This window comes from Lissotriton helveticus, chromosome 10 (assembly GCF_964261635.1).
Source record: "Lissotriton helveticus chromosome 10, aLisHel1.1, whole genome shotgun sequence".
In the NCBI taxonomy this organism is placed as follows: domain Eukaryota; kingdom Metazoa; phylum Chordata; class Amphibia; order Caudata; family Salamandridae; genus Lissotriton; species Lissotriton helveticus.
In genome coordinates this window covers 618,869,879-618,886,296 of record NC_136071.1, presented here as the reverse complement: position 1 = coordinate 618,886,296, position 16,418 = coordinate 618,869,879, and the positions used below count along the sequence as shown (strand labels likewise).

At 45.7% G+C, this 16,418-nt stretch overlaps 1 protein-coding gene across 3 annotated transcripts in view; it reads left to right on the top strand.

Annotated features, from left to right (window-relative positions):
* CLEC16A (C-type lectin domain containing 16A) overlaps positions 1-16,418 on the top strand; it is a 654,120-nt gene that overhangs the window by 241,208 nt on the left and 396,494 nt on the right. For all 3 annotated transcript variants that reach the window (XM_078663155.1, XM_078663154.1, XM_078663156.1), the window contains exon 11: positions 10,762-10,888. In XM_078663155.1, coding sequence (XP_078519281.1) covers positions 10,762-10,888 — 127 coding nt within the window. The remainder of the gene's footprint in view (positions 1-10,761; positions 10,889-16,418) is intronic.

The window sequence follows — 16,418 nt, the reverse complement described above, 5'->3', positions numbered from 1 at the left end:
CTGGATTGTTCTCCATAATTGTTGTGGGGTCCAGACTGAAAGGATTTTATAATTGACAATAAGCACAGGTGTTTATATATTTGGGGTGTTGTGTATGTTTTCTTTTTTATTCCTCACACTTTATGGAGACACTGTTAAATGAACACTGGAACAGGAGTCTAGAAATCAGGCTAACGGTTAAAGACCAGGCAATAGAAAGCCTTATGAACAAAACCGATGTGGGCTAATCTTTTGGATACCCTGATATATGGGTACCGCTATTCCTAGGTGCCTACATATATGTATATCTTTTAAGGAGATTTCCGCCACTGATTGTTTCACTTGAAAGAGTATGAATGAGAGAAAAGGGGAAAGACCAGATTTACCCCTCCCCTAACACTATCGCCTCTCATCTATCACTGACCCCAGAGAGTGTGTGAATTCTTATTTTACTTCCCTCTATATTCACACTGGGTGTGGTGAAGGATACTATCCCAGCTCCACCTAAAATATACAAGAACCACAAGAAACTTACCATCATTTTCCCCTCTTTTCAAGCCTCCTGGGGACCACTGCCTGAAGAAGAGTGACATGAAAAGAAAGAAGAAAAGCAAAAGGAATGATCAAGCATCTAAGACCCGATGTTCAGGGCAAAAAGTTAATTATTTCATATATGAAATCAATTGAGATAAAAAATACCCAAAAATTAAGAGGCATACCGAGCCTCCAAGCTTCTATTCCCACCCATCACTCCCACACTGAGCTACAATTTCTTCTGGCTTGGAGTAACTCTTTGTAGGGTATGCTCTCAATCAGATTCTTAGGATGACAACTACCTGCATTTAGTAGACTATTTCCTGCACGTTTTTTTTACGGAAAAGGCCACTTTCCAACTTATTGTTGCATACCTTTTCCAGATTATCCAAAAATTATATTTCTTCTGAATGTACCTAACTAGTGAACTTGAGATTTAGGTTATTATCATTCAGAGTTTTAACAAGTACTTGGGCTTCTTCTTTACTGCCGTTCCAAATTCAAAAGAGGCCATCAATATAAAAACGGAATGGACGCCTTGGTGTTCAAAGAGTCTGATGTTACTGACGACCTGCTCCTCCCACCAGCCTATGTAGCGGCCAGCGGAGCTGGGGGCGAAGCAAGTCCCTATCGCCGTTCCTTGGGTTTGTCTGTATATCACTTGATCAAAACAGAAATAATAGTTCATTATTTTTAAATAAAAGAAAAGGGTGCAGGGTAGGAATACCCTCACCCCCTTGCTCTGGTTCCGGGGACCCTGCAGGGCAAATATGCATTTTTTGTTTTCGGCCGGATTCACGCTGGATCCGCAGCTCCTGGCAATAAATAAAACAAAGAAGCGCGGTCTCCTGAGCTTTCTCTACTGTTAAGCTCTGGGTAGGCCAGGTCCTGGTGGCATGCAGGAATAAAGAAAAGAGGGGGGTTCTTGGGACTCTTTTAAGCCCCAGGGGCCTCCACCTCCCCGGGACTTTTAAAGTGTAATCGGGGGAGCGCGGACCCCCCTCCATGGTCTCTTTTGAACCACGGGGGCCACCACCTCCCCGGAGCTTTATTTTAAATTTGAAGGGGTGGGTATATGGGAACCCCTCCTGGGGTGGGTTCAAGCCCCAGAGAACATCACATCCCCAGAGCTAAATTAAAAGTAATGGCAGGGCCACGCGACACCCCAGGTACCACCACCTCCTATAATACAATTAAAACTAGGTGGGGGGCCTCCAGGATCATTTACGGCTCCAAGGACTATCCCCTCCCTTGGGCCAGCCGGTGCTGGCTCCTGCTGTGTCCCAAGGTGCCCACCTCAAGACATAGATGTTATTATGACTTGGCAGGAGCTTTGGCAACTCCCTCCAAGTCACAGCTCATACAAACTCTGCTTTTAGCAAGAGAGAGCTGTTAAACCGATCCCCCTTGCTGAGAGGGGAGTAATCCTCTTGAGGCTCCCCTGCTGTCCCGGGGGTAGAAGAGGAGAAAAAGGCAGAATAAGGTCAGCAGCAAGCAGAAAGAGGCTAGGTAAAGGTCAGAAACGAGTAGAAAGAGGCAGAAAAAAGGTCAGAAACCTTCAGAAAGAGCTGGTCTGGCTCCTACTATGGTGCCCACCCCCAAGACATAGCTGTTTTTTCTTACTTGGCAGGAGCTTTGACAGCTCCCTCCAAGTCACAGCAATTATGAACTCTGCTCTCAGCAAGAGAGAGCTATGAAACTGATCCCCCTTGCTGGGAGGGGAGTTTGTATCTTGAGGCTCCCCCGCGGTCCCGGGGGAAGATGAGAAGAAAAAGGCCAAATAAAGGTCAGAAACTAGCAGAAAGAGGCAGACTAAAGGTCAAGAACAAGCAGAAAGATGAAAAGTAAAAGTAAGAAACAAGCAAAAAGGGGCAAAATGGAGATCAGAATTTAGCAGAAGGAGGTCAAATAATGGTCAGAAATTGGCAGAAAGAGCCAAAATAAAGGTCAGAATTAAGGAGAAAAAGGCAAAATAGATATCCGAAACAAGCAGAGAAAGGCAAAATAAAGGTCAGAATAAATAAAGGTCAGAATCGAGGTGAAACAGGCAAACTATAGACCAGAAACTAGTAGTAAAAGGCCAAATAGATATCAGAAAGAGGCTAAATAGAGATCAGAAACTAGCAGAAAGAGGCAAAATAAAGGTCAGCTACAAGCAGAAAGAGGCAAAATGCAGGTTAGAAGTGAGCAGAAAAAGGCAGAAACTGAGCAGAACCCACTCAGGCCCTCAATCACCCACTCACAGAACAACTCAGACATTCTCACAGCCACTCATACACCCATTCACATATGCACCCACTTACGGACAAACTCAGACATGTGTACCCACTCACAAACACAGTCAGCCACTTGGGCTCCCACTTACAGAATATGTCATACTTTCTCTCGTACCCCCTCACAGATCAACTCACAGACTCATTGATACACTTACATACTCACTTACAGCCCCACTCATACTCTTTCACACCCACTTACACGCCTACACAGACACTCATGCACCCACTGAGAGACTCTTACATCCACTGAGACACTTGTGCACTCACTGACACACTCTGTGTTAAAGATTACTGGTTACAGTTAGGAAATAAGATTTAAAAAACCTTACAAATTCACTTAAAAAACAAAGGTTACAGGGATGTTATTTTATTATTTGAGGGTTTATATAGCGCTGGCTCCACCCGAGGGTATCAGAGCGCTTTACATCATCAATGGAAGTACACAATAAAACAATCATGGTAATTGAACAACAGCAGGTTATACTGGTGTTAAATAGTGATTAAAGGCACATATATGAAGAGATAGAGCAACAAGTTGTAGGAACCAGAATGTTGTTGTAAATAGGAAAGTTAATTTAATAGAATGTCAGGGTGGGTTAGAAGGTCATAGTAGGCAGTGGGTGGGAAAGAGAGGGGGAGGGTAGTCTATGGAGGGAGGAGGAGAGGTAGTCAGAAAGGGGATCTGGGATCTTGTTTCCCCAGCATGTAGTGAGCAAATGGATTTTTTGAACCTGGGGTAGGAGGGGTTGCATCGAAGGTCTTTAGGTAGGGCATTCCAAATCGTTGGGGCTTTACCAGAGAAGGAGCGGGATTTTGAAGCAGCTTTTTTGAGTAGGGGGGATGAGAAGGAGGGTGTTGGAGCTTCTCAGCGTTCGGGTACAGCCAGCTTTTTAAAGTTTAGTTGAGAGGTAGGAAGGGGTCTTCTGGTACAGGGCTTTGTGAGTAATACAGGCAATTTTATAGGAGGATCTGCTTTCAATGGGGAGCCATTTGAGGTACTTGAGGACAGGGGAGATGTGGTCCGAGCGTTTACAGTTCGTTGTTAGCCTGGCAGCGAGGTTGAGAACGAATTTGAAGGGGGCCAGGACCAAGCGGTTGAGTTACCAGTTTTCTTTCTTCAACCTGATTCTGTAGGAGAACGCACTGTTCACACGCTTGATGTGAAAAGAGCTTTTACTGTACTACATTTATTTATTTTTTTTATTTTGAAAGTTTTATATAGCGCGAACAAGATCTTTGCAGATATCAGAGCGCTTTACAAGGGCATGGGGATAAAAATACAAAGTAATAAAGCGTATATACAAAGTAATATATGAGGTAGTTAGGTACAAGGTGCTAGTTACATAGGTGGGTCAAAGGACATGAGGTAGGTCACAGGTGAGGTAGTGTCGGTACACAGTGTATAGACAAACAATTGCGTCAATAGTATAAAGTGCAATAATAAGGAGCATATACTTGCTTAAGCGTGTTTAGAATATTTAGAGTTTAAAGGTGGGCACAGTTGAGGAGGGTGTGAGCAGGGTGTATAGTCCCACAGGTGCGACAGTAGTAGGGAAGTAAGGATATTAGATAGTACATAGGACTTCCATTAGACATAGATAGTACAAAGGACTTCCACCAAATAACTGTTTGCTCCACCTCACAAAGGCAATCCTATCTCTAAGTCTGGTATTGCAAATGGATTGTTAAATGCATTCAAACATGCTATGCTAAAGCTGATAGGACTTTGACCATACCCCCTAGAGCACATTCCACTCGCAAAATAGGGGCTTCTGTAGCCTTTTTAGGTAACATTCCTCTAGCTGACATATGTAAAGCAGCTACATGTTCTACACCACACACATTTACCAAACACTATTGTCTAGATGTGTCAGCACGACAACAGGCTAATGTAGGCCAAGCAGTACTTAAAACACTGTTCCAAATAACTTCAACATCTACAGGTTAGCCACTGCTATGGGAGTATAGTGCTTTGTAGTCTCTGCAAAGCATGTCTATTTACAGCACACATGCCTCGAACAGAGAATGTTACTTACAGAGTAAGCATCTGTTCTTGGCATGTAAAGCTGTAGATTCACATGCGCCCACCTGCGTCCCCGCGTACCTGTAGTTGTTGCAGTTCTTCATTATACGCATGGACATCTCTATTCTACACTTACTCCATTTTCACCCTCTTGCGGAAAAAAAATCTAGCAATGGAGTTGATGACCATGCACTTATACCCAAAAGGAGGAATCGCCTCACCTCGTGACTATGAAAGACTTCTTAGAAGAAAAACAACTTGCAAACATCTGGACCCAACAGCAAATGGCAGGAGTAAGCAGTGCATGTGAATCTACAGCTCTACATGCCAAGAACAGATGCTTACTGAGTAAGTAACATTATCTATATACATTCACTGAAAATAACAAATGTTAAAGTAACGTTATAAACTGTTTAAGAAAGAAAAACTCAGAAATTTGCTGAAAAAAAATCCAATGGTTAAAGTAACATAGTTAGGTACATTTCTCAGTGACATTAACATTTTGAACAGACATAGAAATTCTGTAGTTGTTGTTAGCAGCACTAACTAGAACTTGCGCCCAGCCATGCACTCCTTATGAACTATGACATCACTCATGGTATAATATATGACATCACAACTTACATCATTGATGACATCATTCGATGAGTGTGTTAGTTTGTTTTATAGTTTACATAGTATTGGGTAACCATAATACTTTTCTACCTAATTTTGTACAGTTTTGGTACAGCCAAAAGCTGTGTAAGTTTACACAATGATTATGCTCCTAAAGCACCATAACTGTGTGGAGGTGTTAAAATGTTATACATCTTTGTGTTCAAGAGTAACTCTATGTACAGTTGAGGATTGACTTGTGTTCAATATGTTCCACACAAGACTTTTGGTTCTGCAGAAAAGTTTTCAACAGGAGAAAGATTTTATGTACTACATACTAAGTTTTGTAAGCAGTTTTGAGACTAGACAGAATCGCCTCAGCCTGACAATTTCTGCTCAACATAGTGTGCACCAGTTACTAACCTATCTGCATGTGCTTAGTTTGCTTCAGAAGATAGGGTATCTGTATTAAGACTGCGAGTAATATGATTTTAGAATCTTCAGACCATGGTTATTTTTAGTGAATAGCAGCTCTTCGCATAAGGTTTTCATAAATTATACACTGTGCTTAGTGTATACTTTTTAATACTTTGTGGTGTATTTCTCATGTGACCTACACTGTCTGCAAGCAGTGTTGTACAGAGTACACATTTTCCATAGAGTAAACAGTTCCCACTTTTCTACTCATATGCACTTCATTTCTCAGTGTAGGGTCAGTGACTGTCAGGGCTTTGATACAGGTAAAGACTGTCCGTAGCAGGGCATTAGTTATGTAGCAGCGCTTGAGTATCTGGAGGAATTTGGTTTCCCTGAACAGTTGAATACAGATTAAACACTAAGAATGAAAGGGTACCCTATCCTGCACACAGTCATCTTGACCTCTGCTACTCATGAAGTGTATTGTAAAAGGTCAATTTTGCAAATAGTACAAGCTTGCTTTACCTAAGTGGGTTGTATGTATGATAGCAGTAATGGTGCCTCATATTATGCTAGTTATTTTGCACTTTCATAGCTCTAATAGTATACCCGTTTAAAGAACAATTTGTTCAAAAGAAACGTGGAGGATGTCATCACTAATGTCATTTGAAATGTAATCAGTGGTGTCATAAATGATGTCATAGAACATGTCACGAGTGTCATGTGAGAGGTTATAAGCAGTACATGGGGACGCAAGTTCTAGTTAGGGCCACTAACTATGACTGCTAAATGTCTGTGTTTTTTTTTAGTTTAAAACATTAATGTTATCACTGCCCTGTTATACATCCAGTCTGGCCGTCACATTGCAATTCACATACCTATCTGAAAAGGATACAACCACTAATACACCCAGCCACTCCTTTACAATAGCTCCTAAACATACATTCAGATATACAGATACATCATATGTATCAAGGCCTACTGGGGGCAGTTCCGAACACACTCTTGCACACCCATATACTCACTAACACAACCTGAAAACAGTCCATCAGACTTCGGCCCCGGCAACAACGCTTACGCCGTCAACAATGTCCCCCTATCTGCGTCAACCCTTTCCTTATCCCTGAAGTGGACACGGAGCTGGACAGAAGTTTCTGTCCCTGAGTACATCCCTGGTGTTGATTTTGTGCCAGGAGGTGGGTAAGAGGATTTGGAGGGGCAGCTGGACCCTTTAACTGACCAGATTGAAGAATCTATGGACTGGCAGACGGACCTGGGTGAGGCCAGTGGTGTGGGCAATTCCCCTGTCACTGGCTTGCTTTCTCCCCCTATCGTGGCTAAGGAGGAGGGAGCTTCCTACGCCGTGGTGGTGGTAAGGGTGGCCGAGGTCCTTGACCTCGAGCTCTCTTAGGTAACAGTCAGGACTTAACCTCCTAACAGGTGCTTCAGCTTGCGACTACCTCTTCAGAACCCCTTTTGCCCTTCAATGAAGCCCTCACCAATGTCCATCTGGGCACTTGGTACAAGCCCAGGACAGCACAGTCGCCTGCCACCACCGTGCTGCTCCGGGTGACTCAGAGTTCCTCTTGCAACATCCCTCCCCAAGATCTTGGTTGTCCAAGCCTTATCTTCAAAAGGGTGTATTCCCTTTTGCATCCCCAGGTAGGGAATTACAGAACCTCCTGCTTCACATTGAGATTGGTGAATACCGCATGCTTCTTGGACTGATAGTCCCATACCATCTGGGATATGGTTGCGCAGGTGCTACCTCAGTGCCTGAAGGATGCCAGGACGTTCTCTTTCAGGCAGTTGCAGATGGGAGAGATGCAGCTAAATTCACCTTCCGTTGTGGCCTGGACACTCCAACTCACTGGGCAGAACAGTTGTCTCGTCGGTAGCATTCAGACACTATGCCTGGTTGAGGAATTCTGGCTTCTCTGGGGATGTCCAATCTACTTTGATAGACATGCCTTTTGAAGGCTGTCACCTTTTTGGCAACAAGCCAGACTCAGCGCTTGAGCGCTTCAAGGATTCTCAAGCTACAGCCAGATCCTTGGGCCTCACGGTTACCTCCCTTCCACCTCAGTCTGCCTTTCATCCCATTCGTGGCTGCGGAAGGGGCGCCAAGCCACCTCCTGTCCAGCCTAGCCACTGCAAGCTGTCCAGCCTCTGCCTGGCCACGGACATGGGACCCAGCGTTCTCGTGGGTCAGGGAGCCAGCGGGCAGGCGAGTCCACACTTGTCTCGCTGACAATGCCTCCACACCTTCATAGTCTGACGTTTCAGGCCCATCAGTGGCCAGTCGGAGTCAGGATTCTCCATCACCTCCTCTGCTGGCAATCCAACACATGGGATAGGTGAGTTGTGCTGATCATCCGAAGGGGCCAATCCCTCCCCTTAGAGACTACCCCTCCCACCATGCCACTCTCCTATGACCAATTGTCGGAGGATCATTTGGCACTTCTACACAAGGAAGATGCGGCTCTTTTTGCCAAGGAGGCCGTTTTATTCCCTCCATGTTCTGGTGCCAAAGACACCGCCATGTGGTACTGCAACAAACAGGGCGGGGTGGGGTTGTGGACACTTTGTCTGGAGCCTCTCCCCCTCTGGACATGGCTGGAACATAAGGGCATATCCCTGGTGGTTCAATACCTGGTGGGTTCTCTGAACGCCAGAGCGCACAAACTCCGCCATCGGTGCCTGGTTGATCGCGAATGGTGTCTCCATCCGGAGATAGCCCAAAGTCTCTTTCAGCGGTGGGGAAATACTTGGTTAGATCTGTTCACCTTCGAAGAGAATGCGCAATGTCAGCAGTATTGCGCGTTGGAGTTTCCATGACAGTGCTCGCTCTGTGATGCTTTTATGTCGCAAGAGGAGCTTTGGCCTCCTCTACCCGTTTCCGCCTATACCACTTCTGCCTGGAGGGCTCAAGAAGATCAAGCACAACCTGCTCAAGTCATTCTTGTGGCTCCGGATTGGGCATGAAGAGTCTGGTATTCCAACCTTGGCCATCGATCCTCCGCTCAGACTGCCCCTGGAAGATCTTCTGTCACAGCAGCAGGGGCAGTTCTTCACCCAAACCTGTCCAGCCTCCAGCTCCTTGCATGGAGTTTGAACGGCAGCAGTTGACAACTTTCAACCTTCCACCCGAAGACTGTTATGTCCTCTTGGTAGCCAGGTGTCCCTCCACTAAATCGGCATAAGCCTGTAGTTGGAACAAGTTTGTGTCATGATGCACGGCAAATGCTGTTTATCCCCTTTCCATACCTCTTTTATTTGTCCTCTGGTATATACTTTCTTTGGCTGCAGGGGTGGGGCGGCCATGTGCCCCTGCATTATTTCTAATGAAAGCCCCAGGGATGTGCCAGCCCCTGGGGCTGCAGTGGTGTGGTGGGGGGGGGCTTCCATGTGCCCCCATAGTCTATCTGAAGTCTCGGGAAGGTGGCGACCCCATGGGCTGCGGGGGGTACATTATTTTAAGTAAAGCCCCAGGGAGGAGGCTGTCCTGGGGCTTGGAGGAGTCCCCATGAGGCCCCATCGTTTATAGAATTATAAGCGTCGGGGAGGCAGTGGTCTCCGGGGCAGTGGGAGAGGCCGTATGGTTCTCCCTGCATTTGTTTTAGAAAAAAGCCCTTGGGAGGTGGTGTTCCCCAGGGTATTAATAAGCCTGTGCTCCCCTCTTCCTATATTTCCATAATGCCCCGGGACCTGGCCCACCCAGGGGGCTATAATGTTCCTACCAAAAATTTAGAAAATGCAGCCCCCCCCTTCCCAACACCTCTCCCCAAGGGGCTTTAGGGGGGGAGAGGGGGTCGTGGTGTTTCTAGCGTCGCCTTTGCTTTTCTTTTTTCTTTTTGTTTTGTACATTTTTTTTTGAGGGACTCTGTTCGACCTAGTCCCAAGTTGGCTGCCAACGCCTCCAGGTTGAAGTGTTAGCAGCCAATCAATTTCAGTAGGATTTTGGGCTCCCAGATATATATATATTTTTTTACTTAAATATCTCTGAAACTACTGAACGGATTTACAACAAATTACAAACCACTCGCTTTCTCGACAAACATCTAGCTTTCTGCCAAGTTTGGTGTAATTCCGTTTAGCAGTTCAGGCTGTATTGTGTTCAAAAAATGAAAAATCCCTATAGACATAACATGGGGAAAACGTGTTTTGGGATCCCCCCTTTTTTCTTCTCGGCCCATGCTTTGACGGGTGACCCCGAAACTTTCAATAAAGCAGCTGAACTAAGAAGTTTTTTTCAAATTTCGTGAAGAGTCCTCGAACGGCACCAAAGCTATTGGCAAAAAAAGCTTTTCCTATGGAAACTTTGGTCCTAACTATAACTACCCACAGGCCCTGTGGGAAGGGAAGCAACGTTTTTGAACTCTCCCAGTCACTTCTGCCCAAGTGCAAGGCTTTAAAAAAATATCAAAAGGCTCAAGGTTTTCTGATTTGGAAAGAATAGTTCTAAATGTTATAATTCTATAACATCATAATGTTTTTTTGTAAAGACTCCCTTCAAACGTGTCATATATTTATTCTTTATTTAGGTAGCTAGAATAGTTTTAAACAAGTAACCTGCCAATACGCATGATTGAGCTACAACAATAAATAAATGTTTCTCAAAGGCTTCTATTTCAGTTTTATAACTCATAATGTGACATAATTGTCTGCAAAAAAGTATATTTTTTTAAATCATACATTATTTCTCATTAAGAAACGGTTGGCCACACAGCATTTTGTCTGTTTCAGTAAAAAGATAAAAGGTTACATTTTTTAAATGGAAATCTTGGTACAACATTGTTTTTACAGTTGGGCTTTTGTTACAGAATTGCCCACATTGCAGCAAGGTGATAGCAAGCTGACAGCACGTATAGTGTGCATGCTTCAAAAAATCTAATTAATTATGTTGATAGGTTATTATTGTGCCCTTTCCTTTCCCAGAAATAGAGATGGTTATCATGGAACGAGGCAAGGTGGCAGAAATGTCAGCCACTGTGGTAGCAGAGCAGAACACAACTGATGAAGAAAAAACTGCTGCTGCCTCAGTGAATGAGCCAAATCTGAGCCGGTAAGAACAGCTGATGAAACCCTTTTTGTAAGTGATACAATAATCCATTAAGTAAGATCTTTCTTTGAATATTTTTAATTTGGCACCCTAATTTTATAGAAGGAGAGTTAACCTGCTTTGGAAAGGCCACATTGTCCAATGATGGGAAGAAAAGAGTTCCACCATTCATACTTTTTGACTCTCACATGCAGACAAGATTTAGCTGTCTGTTGAAAGAATTCTTGTAGACCATACCAGAAAACTGCAGTGGGATTAGGGCCAGCCCATTGTGTGCCATACCATAGCTTGGATTGTTTGTCCCTCCCCTGGACCGTAGCCTCAAGTTTGATTGAATGACTTGTATTCTTTCACTGTTCACGTGTAGTTGACTCGTTTTTTCTTTTTCTATAAGCACCCTCAAGAGAGTGCTTAATTTTTTTTGCTCTCAGTCGCTCTCTTCGATATGCTGCTTGCCCTGTCCCACGAATAACCACCACCCAATACCATAAGCTCTCTGTAACTCCCTCCTCTCTTCCTCCCCCAGTTTGTCCATTGCTTCATCCACCAGGGCTTTTTTGCTACTATTTTGTTGTAATTCTTTTTTTAAATATTTCATCCACCTACCTCAAGCTCCCCTGTTACTCTCACACCTACTTCCCATTGTTGCCACTCCCCTTAACTTTTCCACGACTTTCTTATCTGTTGTGCTCTCATTCAGATGCATTTTATTTCAGATTCTTTTTTTGGGGGGGGGAAGAGGATGGTAGCTGCCACTTGCTTGCCGTCCACTCTTTTTTCAAAAGGTTGTTCGCACAATTAGTTTTTTAGCATTCTAAATGACACTGTCATCTTTTGAACGGAGGGCACCCACGTCATTCCGTGTACTTGTACAAACACCATCACGCATGCGCATAAGGAATGATGTGGCCACCATCAGACATTTTTGGCCGATTCTAAAGGGCAATGGCAAAAAGCAATTTTTCCTGACACATCACAACATCTGCAAAATGCATTGCCAAAGTCAATAGATCCGAAAGGGGCAACATATTGGCTTTGCATTCTTGTTCTATGAAGATGCACACTAGCTGCAGCAGAGATGCATTTTCTTAAAGTGAGAACACTGAAAGAGTGTCTCTGTTCCAGAGGGTAACAATAAAAGGATGTAGCAATGCACTTGTTCTCTTCTTGATGCCATTGACCGTAGCCCTTGGTTTAGTATGTGAAGGGGCTATTATGTGGAAAGAACAAAACACTAGATAATCTTTGGGAAGCTATTCTTTCGAAGGTTTCATGAGGAGTCCTTCCACAAGAGGCAAGGCTGTGATGCCTGTGCACAAAGGAAATGCTCCATTGGTAGCAATTTTCACAAATGTTTCACTACTGCTGCCAGTAGTTCGTTTCTAAGCTGAGGATGCCTGTAAGTTATGAGAACCTTTGCTAGAGGTAAACACACTTTCAATTCCATAGCATATCTCCATGGCTTGTAGTTGGGTGCCAGATGGGCAGAACATTTTAGGATGCCTCAGAAAAGTTTGCTTTTGGAGATGCTTTGGAATGAAAGCAAAGGGTTTGAGGCATCACATTCTACTTTTATAACTTACACCAGTTGGCTCACATGTACACCTCCAGGTCACAGAAGATCTCTATCACCTGCAGAGTTCCACACAGTTCCTTTTTGTCCCCTGTCATTTCAACCAGTATGTGGAGAACTTGGACTCTACTGACGGATAATAGCACCAAATTTAAGAAAATGGCATTGATACACGTCTCTGCTTCAGACGTCCAGTGCCACAAAAAACTACCTGCCCCTCAGGTAGTTTTTAAGTGACCTGGAGCCTTGTGCCTTAGTGCAACTGTTGTTCTCAGGATCTTGGCATTGAGGACGGGTTGCTGTATTGCAATGTGTGTCATCAAGACAAGCCATGTTCTGCCTCTTAAGTGTGTACAGATATTGATTGTCAATCGTAACCCATGTCATTTGTTTGAACTGTCTGCTGATATAATTTATTTTCTAGAACTTGCTGTCTCATTTTAGGGCCAGTTCACACATCATTTTCTCTGAGTAACACGTTTCAGTCATCTTTAATCGCATGATGTGGAGTGTTTTTTGAAAATGTATTCTACAGAACATTTCAGACTCTGCATGAAACTTGCTCATCCACTGTAAAAAAAATGTCACTGTGTGAAAATACAATTCCTTCAGTGCAGTAATGTACTTCACTGTATCAATTTTCCACCAGTGTTGGTATCATCTATGCTCACAAGTGTTTAGACCTTCATGCCTTTACTCACTTAGAATGGGTTCCAGTAAGCCACAATGAGGAAGTGAATGCTGGTGAGAAGGACGTTAAAGTTCATCTGTATACTGAGGTCATGTATGGTCTACTAAAATAGTTTAAATGTCTCTGGCGGGTCGCTTGTTAGCGAAGGACTATCCTACAAAGCAAGCCACTTTGTGAATCAGCATATTATTTACTGTATTGCTCAAGTGTACACTAGATCACCAAGTGTTGAAGGAGAGCATGAACGCATTATCTGAAAGAGACGTCTAGCCGCAGATTCCTTAACTTACAATATCCCCAGGATCATTTTCCGCAACAGCACCTCTGCGCGCCTGGGGGCGACGCCGCCCAACTCTGCCATGAACTTGTCCACGGACATAACGTCAGCGGAGCCATATGTGCCCCTCCCAGGGCGCTGATGTCACTTTTCTTCTTATCCGCGTCTGAGCGCAGATCCTGGAAAACCAGCAATTCCTTGGCCTGGTTTTTGGGCCTTCTACGACACCCTTGGTGTCTTGGGAACTGTGTGTAATGCCTTCCGGATATAAGGCTTGTGATGCCCGTGCGCGTCAGATGTCTGGCACTGACCCGCACCTCATTTGCATGTGGTGCCTCGGCGTGCATCATGACTCCAAGGACTGTGCCGCCTATCAGAGGATGAAACCATAGGCCTTGAGGGAGTGTTGCATGAAGTTACTGGCCGCAGGGGTGGCTGGTCCGGCTCCCTCCTGTCGCCGCTCTTCTTCTCTGGATTGGGCTTGTTCCCGAGTTCGCTTCCGCGACTACCGTACGACAGCAGGTAAGCGTAAGCACAGGTATCGCTTACGGAGATCTTCATCCATTGTCCCTGCCGCTGCCACCCATTCCTCTTGCACTGCGCCAGGTGGCGCACAGCAACCTCATTCTCCGTACCCACCCTTTCCGGGTGTTGGGGCAACATGTGCCCAAATGGAGGCTTATTCAAAGGCACTCCAGGCTTGTTTTGAGTCGCCCCCTCTCCCTGGTGCGCCTTTGGGTCCCACAGAGGTAGCCGGCACTCATGCCGGGTCTTCGTCTGCGAACGTTTCGCTGGCTGTGTGCGTTAACTCTGATTCCAGAGCCGACGCGATGCCACCGAGTCAGAGCACAGCCCACCCCGGCAGTCAGCCCATAGCCCTGTGTGGCTTCCAGTGCCGATGTCCGAGGCGGCACCGGCGGCGCACGGATGGACGTCTGGTATTACACCATGCTCGACGCCGGTTCCGTCACCTCGTGCTCCCACCACGCAGGTTGCAGTGGGCTGGTCGGCGTCCAAGTCCAGTCCTCTGTGGAGGTCGTTGACGTTGAGTCGACTCCGATGCAGAGCTGATCGACGCCAGTGTCCGGCGTCTAGTCCGCTTCCCTTGGTGGTAATGGGTCTCCACCACGGCGTCTGCCGACGCTACCATTTACACCTCCTCGCTTGGAACCTGATGTTTCCCTGGACTCCCCTGATCAAGGAGCTCGGGTGCAAGTACCCTGTGTCGCCTGTCCTTCGGGTCATTCTCCGGCTCCTCCACTGCTCATGTCCAGTGGTAGAATTAGCCTTCAACAGTCTCCTACTGACCGTTTGTTATCTCCTACACGGATGGCAACTGAGTCTAGTGCTGCCTTCGCGCACACTATTCATGGGGCTGCTGCTGTGCTTGGCTTTCAGACTCCTATGGTGCCTCTTCTCTCTGATCCTTGGTTGGATCTGCTCCATTTGGAGCCTATCGAAGTAGAACCTTTGGTGTCCTTCAGAGACTCTTTACTTGATATCCTGCGTGGCACATGGTCCAGACCCTCTTCAGGTGACCCTGTTGATCGGGCTATTGCCCTTAGACACCGCCCTGCTCCGGGTGATCCTCTTTGTCTGTCTCTTCACCCAACAGCTCAGGGACCAGTTGTTCATGCAGCTTTTAATTTAGTCTTCACCCTCTTTGCCCCTGTTACCTCCCACCAGGGAGTCTAGGTGGCTGCATGATTGTGGTCGCCGGCTTTTCGCCTCTGCCAGCCCAAGTGTTCGGGCTTTAAATATGGCCTGAGTGTTTGCGACTCAGTTGCTCACCTTCTCCCTTCTATTCCAGAAGGTCCGCAGACAGAATTGCTTTGTCTACTGCTGCATGGTAGAGGCATGGCACAATTCTCCCTTAGGTCATCCCAGGATGCAACTGACTCTATGGGACGGGTCCTTGCTCGTGCTGTGGCTTTACGCCACCTTGCTTAGCTGTGCGACAGTTGCTTCCAAGATCATATCTGGGATGCACTCCGAGATCATTCGTTCAATGGAGTGGATCTTTTTGACCGCCATGCAGATTCGGTGGTCTCCCGTATTCTGTCAGGGCTGCCATAAATCTGGTTGCCATATTCTCTGCCTTATTTTTGGGCACCCAACCTAATGCTCAGGTTGGTTTTTAGTGTCCGGTTACTGTTCATGGCCAGGTTGCCAACTCTATGTACGTTCGACGCAGCCGTTTGGTTGATTGTCTTCTTTTCAGTCCTCTGAATGTGTGCTTAGCCCAAGAGGACGTCCCTTCTGGGGATTAGCCTTATCCTTTGTGGGGTATTTTATGGCATTGGGTTCTGCCTTTGTCTTGGTACGCTCCTATGGAGTCTACAAGCAGACGTCCTGCTGGAGTCTCTTGTCTCTTGCTACAGAGTTCCTCGTATAACTTGCTCTATTGCACATTGGGTTGGTCTGTCTGTACTGCATTGGAACCTGGATTGCGTTCCGTGCTGTGTGGTGTCTATCTCACACACCTAGTGAGACACCTTGTTGTGGCAATTCTTTAATGAATGCCACCCTATTTGCCGCTGTGCACCCTGATTCTTCTTGTTTTTATTGGTGCATCTTGAACGTACAGCCCCTTTGGGTTTGTCCTTCAAAATGGCGGATTAGCAGATGTTCTCTGTTTCCGGACGAGTGTTTCCACCCTTTTGCTTGGATTCATTCTGTGCATTCTCAAGGAGGAGTGTTTTCCCTGGATACTCGCTCCTTGAGGTCCGGGTCCTTTACATTTGTCCTCACTTTTGCCACTGTAGTGACTAGTTCTTTTTCCTACTCTGTCTTGCAGGGGACTGTGGTTCCTCTCAGGCAAGGGGCATGGATTACTTACTGCTCTTGACATTGCCCTACCTAATTTCCGCATGTCTGTAAGTATGTTCAGCGTCCTCTGGACTCTTGTTGGGTCTCATTAATTGTTTCAAAGTTTTCATCCTTCTCAGTATCTGTTCTGTGTTCTTACACAAATGATTCGTGCAGGCGCTTT